The sequence below is a fragment of the Anomaloglossus baeobatrachus genome, chromosome 4 (genome assembly GCF_048569485.1).
Source record: "Anomaloglossus baeobatrachus isolate aAnoBae1 chromosome 4, aAnoBae1.hap1, whole genome shotgun sequence".
Taxonomy (NCBI): Eukaryota; Metazoa; Chordata; class Amphibia; order Anura; family Aromobatidae; genus Anomaloglossus; species Anomaloglossus baeobatrachus.
The window spans coordinates 14,051,237-14,060,125 of record NC_134356.1 but is presented as its reverse complement, the minus strand read 5'-3'; the positions used below and the strand labels follow the sequence as shown (position 1 = coordinate 14,060,125).

The window sequence follows — 8,889 nt, the reverse complement described above, 5'->3', positions numbered from 1 at the left end:
CAGTACAGTGCAGCGGAGAGGAAAGTAGTGGAGTACAGTTCTGCTTGGGGCCTGGGCTGGAGCCTAGGACCCCAGATCAGTCAGGCAGGCAGACGGCAGTGACCGCCTGCAGGAGACTGGGAACACGACCAGTGGAACCGTAAGGGACCGGGACAGGGTAGTGGCCCGCCGGAACCGAACCGGGGAGCCAACAGGATACCGGAGCACCAGGCAGGGTACTCATACCCCGAACTAGGCTATATGCCACCACCATAGTCGAGTTAACTGATTACGGTCTGGACCTCAGGGGTTCATTCCCACCAAAATCTCATTTGAAGGCAACAGCCCAACCTGTCCGGATAGTAGCCACCACTAGAGGCCAGAGATCCAAGGGCCAGGGCCTGCGGGCAAAAGGGGCTCCTAGGACACATACATGCCAGGGAGCGGACTACCATTGCCCAGGCACAGTGGTCACACTACAAACACAAGTGCAAGAGAAAGGCAGACATTGCCAACCCAACTAGGAAGCTGCAGCCGGCTGCGGGCCCCATTCATACCTTCGTTTGGTTCACCAGTAACTCTGTGTGGTTTAATCGTGAGTACACCAGTGCCATCCAGCACCGCGCCGCACCGCAGCCCTGCACCCCGGCCCTCACACAACCGGGCCCCGGGACCAACATCCCCTACCCACGTTGGGGTCAACACCTAGCTGCGCCACTACATCGCTCCCGGGAGTCCCCGTACCTTCACCGCAGTGGTGGTGTCCACCATCACCACAACCCGTGGGTGGCGTCACGAACAATCATCCCAAAACCAAACACCTGCATTCCCCCGCGCGTAGCGCCAAACCTCCTTCCAGAGCGACGTGACCCCCGGGTCCGGAGGCGGTCGAGCCACCGACACACGCGAGCCCGGACCCGAGCGGCTCGGTGGTCGCAGCCGAGGCCTCGGGGCGGTACACATATGACTGCCGGGTGTACGAGTCCTGGCTTCAAACCCATGTAGTGCGCATGACCGAATGTCCGGAATCCTGTGCACTGGGCCGAAATCCAGCATCGGGCGGTGATGGTAGCAGAGAGGTGAGCGCAACCATCCTCTCATGCTGCACATTCATTAGTATGTTATCACGCCTCATTAGCATACGATAAAAGATCTTTAAAAATACTTTTTCTAAAGATCTTTTTATCTCTGCTACTAGATAAAGGGACAGTTAGGCAGGGAATAGCAATATGCACAGAACTGCTCGTGGTTCTGGGTGCATATTGCACCTGACAGGTTCCCTTTAAGCACTTGACACATTGAGGTAACATAAGCAGTAGGTCGTAATGAAAAGAACATCTGAGAACCTCGGAATGCAAGGACCGGCTGTGAGTTTCCCGACCCAACATAACATCTCTATACATATACTGTATATGTGGCTGTCGAGTTCAGGTCAGGAGACCCACAGCTACAGAGAGCCGAAACCATGATACAAGATGCCGAAATTCAGCTCAAGGTAATAAAAGTTATCACTAGTACAATACAGCAACACAAAAACAATTAGTAAAGAAATGTGCATAATTAGAAACAAATAAAAAAAACAGTATAATTTTCCAATATCTGTACAGCATAATTGATCGGAGTATATCAGCTTCAAGTCCCTTAAGAAGAGAACTCGTAAAAACAATAGAAACTTTAAAAATGAAACTTTTTTAAAAAAAAAAAAACAGCAAAAAAACGAAAGTTCAAATCACCTCCTTTTTAACCTAATACATATAAATCAATTTAAAGATACACATATTTGGTATCAGCGCATTTAGAAATGTCTGATCTATCAAAATGTAAAACAAATTATCCTGATTGATATATGGCTTACCGAGAAAAAAAAATCAAAACACCAGAATTACTTTTTTTTGGTCACTGCAACATTTAAATCAGAGGCAATAAGAGGCGATCAAAACATCACATTTACCGAAAAATGGTATTATTAAAAACATCAGCTCAGGATGCAAAAAATAAGCTGTCACCGGAGCCCCAGATCCGAAAAATGAGAAAGTTATGGGTCTTGGAAAATTGCGACAAAAGCGCAATTCTTTTATTTGGCAAAATTCTGAATTTTTTTCATCACTTAAACAAAACAAAATATACATGCATATTTGGTGTCTACGAAGTTGTTCTAACCTGAGGAATCGCACGTACAGCCAGGTCCGTTTTTACCATATACTGAAAATGGTAAATAAAAACGCCAAAATACTATCATGGAATTGCACTTTTTTTTTTTGCAATTTCACCGCACCTGGAATTTTTTTCCATTTTCTAGTTCAAAATGTGGAGACTGAATGGAGTCATTCAAAGGTACAACTCATCCCGCAAAAAACAATCCCTCATATGGCAATACTGATGGGAAGGTAAAAGAGTTATATGGTTCTTGGAAGAAGCTGAGGAAAAAATGGAATCTCTGGGTGGTGAGGGGGTTAAGGGGTCGTCCCCTTTCAGTAAATGTTCGGCCCAGATGTTGTACTCATCGCCCTTGGTTCCAGCACTGGCATCACATTGAAAATGCTGCAGCCAATCAGTGAGCTCAGTGGCGCTGCCCGTTTAGACGGTGGCCCCTTATGAGATACTGATCTCTCTGATTGGTTGTTGTGCTGTCGCTGTGTCGTCACGGCCACCACAAATAGCTGACATCAGAAGCCGCACCGGAGACTCTGCAGTTGTACCGAGGAATTATACAGAAACTGCATCCGGGGCCAAACATTGTATGAAGGAGGATGACCCCGAAATATTAATCTACAGACCTGTAGGAAAGAAAGATGGCGCCCCTTGCACTGCTGCACCCTACTGGCTGAATGCTCCAGCATACCTCCCAACTTTTAAAGAAGGAAAAGAGGGACAAAGTTTGCGGCGCGCGTAGCGCGCCGCGGCAAATTTTTAGGCCACGCCCCCTAACCACACCCATTTCACAGTCACGCCCATATCCACTCCCCATCCACACCCATTCAGCACAAACACGCAGGCAGCCGGCGGGCCTCCAGCACGGACACGCAGGCAGCCAGCGGGCCTCCAGCACGGACACGCAGGCAGCCGGCGGGCCTCCAGCACGGACACGCAGGCAGCCAGCGGGCCTCCAGCACGGACACGCAGGCAGCCGGCGGGCCTCCAGCACGGACACGCAGGCAGCCAGCGGGCCTCCAGCACGGACACGCAGGCAGCCGGCGGGCCTCCAGCACGGACACGCAGGCAGCCAGCGGGCCTCCAGCACGGACACGCAGGCAGCCGGCGGGCCTCCAGCACGGACACGCAGGCAGCCGGCGGGCCTCCAGCACGGACACGCAGGCAGCCACAGTGAGGCGGCCGGTCGCCTTCACAGACAGGCGGCCGGCCGCCTTCACAGACAGGCGGCGGGCCGCCCGCACAGAGAGGCGGCCAGCCGCCCGCAGAGAGAGGCGGCCGGCCGCCCGCACAATGAGGCGGCGGGCCGCCCGCACAGACAGGCGGCAGGGGGGCGCCCGCACAGACAGGCGGCAGGGGGGCGCCCGCACAGACAGGCGGCAGGGGGGCGCCCGCACAGACAGGCGGCAGGGGGGCGCCCGCACAGACAGGCGGCGGGGGGCGCCCGCACAGACAGGCGGCGGGGGGCGCCCGCACAGACAGGCGGCAGGGGGGCGCCCGCACAGACAGGCGGCAGGGGGGCGCCCGCACAGACAGGCGGCGGGGGGCGCCCGCACAGACAGGCGGCGGGGGGCGCCCGCACAGACAGGCGGCAGGGGGGCGCCCGCACAGACAGGCGGCAGGGGGGCGCCCGCACAGACAGGCGGCAGGGGGGGCGCCCGCACAGACAGGCGGCAGGGGGGCGCCCGCACAGACAGGCGGCAGGGGGGCGCCCGCACAGACAGGCGGCAGGGGGGCGCCCGCACAGACAGGCGGCAGGGGGGCGCCCGCACAGACAGGCGGCGGGGGGCGCCAGCACATACAGGCGGCGGGGGGCGCCCGCACAGACAGGTGGCGGGCCGACCGCACAGACAGGCGGCCGGCCGACCGCACAGACAGGCTCCGGCCGGGGGTGAGGGGGGAGGGAGGGAAATCAGCGCTGGGGAGATTCGTTTACTGTACCAGCAGCAGCACAGGCAGCGCTCCTCTCTATGCCACGTCTACTAGGATGGTAGGAGGGAAAAGCAGGGAGGCGGAGAGAGAGTGGGTGGGCGGAGCCCGGGAGCCGGCCGTCCCGCCCGTGGCAACGGGACAAACAACGTAAAGCGTGAAAGTCCCGCTGTATCCGGGACGGTTGGGAGGTATGCAGCATGTTAGAATGTGTACATAAGATCCCGCTGGTGGTGGCCGCAGCTTATAGGCCCCAAATCTGGTGACAGGTTCCCTTTAAAGTGAACCTGTCAGGTGCAATATGCACTCAGAGCCAGGAGCAGTTCTGGGTGTATATTGCTAATCCCTGCCTAACCGTCCCTGTATACACTAGCATAGATAAAGAGATCAAGAACAAATATTTTTAAAGATCTTATATCTTATGCTAATGAGCGCGGGGACTAGTCACAAGGGCGTTACTTCACTTGGCTAGTCGGCTCGCATAGCATGTTAGCATGTTATTACGCCCCTGTGTGAGTACTAACACGCTATATGAGCCGACTAGCCAAGTGAAGTAACGCCCTTGGGACTAGTCCCCGCGCTAATTAGCATAAGATATAAGCTCTTTAAAAATACTTTTTCTATAGATGCCTTTATCTATGCTAGTGTATACAGGGACAGTTAGGGAGGGATTAGCAATATACACCCAGAACTGCTCCTGGCTCTGAGTGCAGATTGCACCTGATAGGTTCCCTTTAAAGGGAAACTGTCACCAGAAATTTAGCAAAAAAAATAAAAGATTCCCCCTCTGCAGCTCCTGGGCTGCATTCTGGAAAGGTTCCTGTTGCTATTGTGCCCCCTTTGAGACCTAAAATAATACTTTATGAAGTCTTACCTTTTTGTATGCAAATCTGTTTTTATGGTCACGGGGGCGGGCTGCCTGGCGTCCGTTATTCCCCCTCCTGCCGTTGTACGCCGTCCCCCATTGCTCATTTCCATACATGAGGACGCCTTCCTCATGTAACTGTCCTCCTGAAGTTTTGTGCATGCCCAGTGCCACTCTCGCGGGACTGAGCACTGTGCAAAGTGTGAACGCTTTTGAGGTGATTGCGCAGGCGCGAGATTATGGGCGGCGCTGTGATTGTCATCAGCAGCGTCATCCAAGTACCCACCCATAATCTCGTGCCCGCGCTTCTCACTCTGCCTCCACCGTTATGCGCAAGCACTGTCCATATGAACCACGTTACCTATTACCGTGGGCGCGAGATTATGGGCGGCGCTGTGATTGTCATCAGCAAAGTCATCCAAGTACCCGCCCATAATCTCGTGCAAGCAGTAATAGGTAACATGGCTCATATGGCCAGCACTTGCGCATAACGGTGGAGTCAGAGGGAAAAGTGCGGGCACGAGATTATGGGCGGGTACTTGGTTAACGCTGCTGATGACAATCACAGCGCCGCCCATAATCTCGCGCCTGCGCAATCACCTGAAAAAGCGTTCACATGCGCAAAACTTCGGGAGGACAGTTACATGAGGAAGGCGTCCTTGTGTATGTAAATGAGCAATGGGGGACTGCGTAAAGCGGCAGGAGGGGGAATAACGGACGCCAGACAGCCCGCCCCCGTGACCATAAAAACACATTTGCATACAAAAAGGTAAGACTTCATAAAGTATTTTTGTAGGTCTCAAAGGGGGCACAATAACAACAGGAACCTTTCTAGAAGCAGCCCAGGAGCTGCAGAGGGGAATCTTTTATTTTTATTGTGAAATTTCTGCTGACATGTTCCCTTTAACTGGTAGGGGAGCCAGGATAAAGCAGAGCTGAAGTTGTTGGGAAGCTAGGACCCAGCAGCTCTGCTCCACAGGCAGGAGACCACTGATCGGTAATAGAAGCCTGCAGATGCCACTCTGCATAGGTTATTGTCACTGCTATCTGCAGGAGATAAGTGCTGATTGCACGGTCTCCTCAGCTTCCTGACTCCCCGCGTGTCTGCAGCAGTGAGAAGCCGCACACGGGGAATCAGAGAACAGCTGCAGACAAACGCAGGCTCCGGGACTGGGGGGGGGTCGGCTCTGGTGCAGGGGGGGGGCTCTGCTGCAGGGGGGGGGTCGCTCTGCTGCAGGGGGGTCGCTCTGCTGCAGGGGGTGATTCATACCTCAGCAGCAGTCACAGGAGTAGGTGCGCGCTCGGCTCTGTAATGAATAGTAGAAGGGAGAAACAGCGAGGCGGGGCTACAGTGGGTGGGTGGAGCCGGGATAAACAGCCTCACGGGCGGGACCCGGGATCAAAGGCTCAGAAGAGGGACTGTCCCGCTGTATCCGGGACGGTTGGGAGGTATGCTCCAGCAATCAGATATTGCTCCATGTGATGTTACCAGTCGCTGGGTAGAATTCTTCTATGATGCAGGTTCCTCACAGCTCCTCCTGATATCTTTATAGAACCTCCATATACATATAACACAGCATGAAGGGGCTCAGAGAAGGCGGCAGTGAAGGTGTGCAAGTGTCTGATGGGGTCACACAGCTCATAAAAGGACAGCTGCCCGGCCTCATAATCCAGACAGACCCTGACTCTATCACTGGAGATCTGGTGAGGTAACAGGATCACTTTACTGTCATGTATCACTACATACTGATTATTATACCTGAGTGCTCTATATAAACACCAGGATTTATTATTGCCAATGTATTGCTGACCCCCCCTCCGGTCTATACTGGGGTAACACATCCCCACCTTCCACCAATGTGACCCACTGATCTCCACATCCCAGTAATGTCGTCCTGAGGTAAATCCCCTCCTGCTCATCACCTGATAATCCTGGAATCTCTCTGCTGTTTCCGGACGATTCTGTCTTATTCCTGTGCAGGTCGCAGTTTTCAGGTCGTCTGAAATAACAAGCTTATTATGAGCCGTGTTTACATCCAGTAATATGTCTGCAGGATCCTGTACATAGAAGATCACATTTATATCTCTCATCATAGCAGATAACGTGTGTGATATGTGTGAGATCAGCTCTGCACCCCGATCACCTCCATCATGTCCCCCTGTGTCCTCATCACCTCCATCATGTCCTCCTGCATCTTCATCACCTTCATTCTCCTCAGGACACAAGTCTCCGGTGTCTGGATCCTGTAAGACGGTCAGTGGATCAGTCATGTTACACAGCTCCTCAATGTGCCTCATCTTCCGGGACAGCTCGTCCTTCTTTATTTCCAGCTTCTGGATCACATCAGACAGTGACAGTGACATCTGCTCTTCCCGCCTGGAGATCTCACTCAGGACCCTTTTCTCCAGGTCGTCCACCCGTCTCCTGATGTCTATAAACAGGGCAGTAACTATCTTGGTTTCTCCAGATGCTTTATCTTGAGCTTTTCTCCTGTTCTCCTCCAGACTCTGGACTCTTTCCTCAGTCTTCTTTCTATTTGTGTCCAATTTCAGGAGAACATTTCTCATTTTCTTCTTCTTCTTCTCAGAGGCCTCATCCATCATCTCCACCCGGTGTCCCCGATGTTCTCCCGCCAAACTGCAGGACACACAGATACAAGCAGCGTCCTCAGTGCAGTAATATTCCAGGATCTTCTTATGGACAGAACATTTCCGGTTCTCCAGAGAAGTGCTGGGATCAGTTAGGACGTGTTCTGGTCCTTTGCTGTGAACTCTCAGGTGATTATCACACAGAGAAGCCTCACAGTGTAGACAGGATCTAACAGCAGGTACAGGAGAGTGAATGCAGTAAGTGCAGCGGATTCCGGTGATCTCCTGATGTGGCTGAGAAGACTGGAAATTCTCCACTACATTACACAGAGCTATGTTCCTCTTCAGTGTCGGCCGTTCCTGAAACTTTTCTCTACATTCAGGACAGGTGTAAACTCCAGACTCGTCCTGTGTTTTCAGGACCTGGTCAATACATTCCCGGCAGAAGTTGTGTCCACATCTCAGGGTTACAGGATCTGTATACAGGGACAGACAGACGGAACATTCTAGATCTTGTCTCAGTCCAGCAGTCGCCATCGCTGACAGCAGAAGGAAGAAATGAAAGTAAAATTCTCAAACAAGCACCCAGTAGGTGAGATTCACATTTACTAGAAAGGGAGCGGCTGAGCTTATCTGGCTGTATCTATAGGTTCAGTGACATTGGCGATTTCAGCAAATACCAAGTCTGTTCTCTCACTATCACCAAGTTTTTTCTGCTATAAAGATTAAATAGTTTTTATTGTAATTTATGCTGAATTGTGACTTCTTCCATTTTCTGTTGGTGCCAGAGGAATAATTCTGTGTCCGGTTTGTAGCTATATTCTCCTTTGTCTATTAATTGAGTTTTATTATCATCACCATCATCCATGTATTATAATGCACCACCCACATTCCTCCATATAGTATAATGCAGCCCCACATTCCTCCATATAGTATAATGCAGCCCCATATTACTCCATATAGTATAATGCACCACCCACATTCCTCCATATAGTATAATGCACCACCCACATTCCTCCATATAGTATAATGCACCACCCACATTCCTCCATATAGTATAATGCACCACCCACATTCCTCCATATAGTATAATGCAGTCCCATATTCCTCCATATAGTATAATGCAGCCCCATATTCCTCCATATAGTATAATGCAGCCCCATATTCCTCCATATAGTATAATGCAGTCCCATATTCCTCCATATAGTATAATGCAGCCCCATATTCCTCCATATAGTATAATGCAGCCCCATATTCCTCCATATAGTATAATGCACCACCCACATTCCTCCATATAGTATAATGCACCACCAACATTCCTCCATATAGTATAATGCAGCCCCCATATTTCTTCATATAATACAATGCACACCTTA

The 8,889-nt window shown here is 51.8% G+C and overlaps 1 protein-coding gene across 1 annotated transcript; it reads right to left on the bottom strand.

Annotated features, from left to right (window-relative positions):
* Positions 1–6,409: 6,409 nt before the first annotated feature.
* On the bottom strand, positions 6,410–8,068 carry LOC142302586 (E3 ubiquitin/ISG15 ligase TRIM25-like). Its single transcript, XM_075343688.1, has one exon. It carries the CDS (start codon positions 8,048–8,050, stop codon positions 6,410–6,412), a length of 1,641 nt encoding a protein of 546 aa, XP_075199803.1. The 5' UTR covers positions 8,051–8,068.
* Positions 8,069–8,889: the final 821 nt, after the last annotated feature.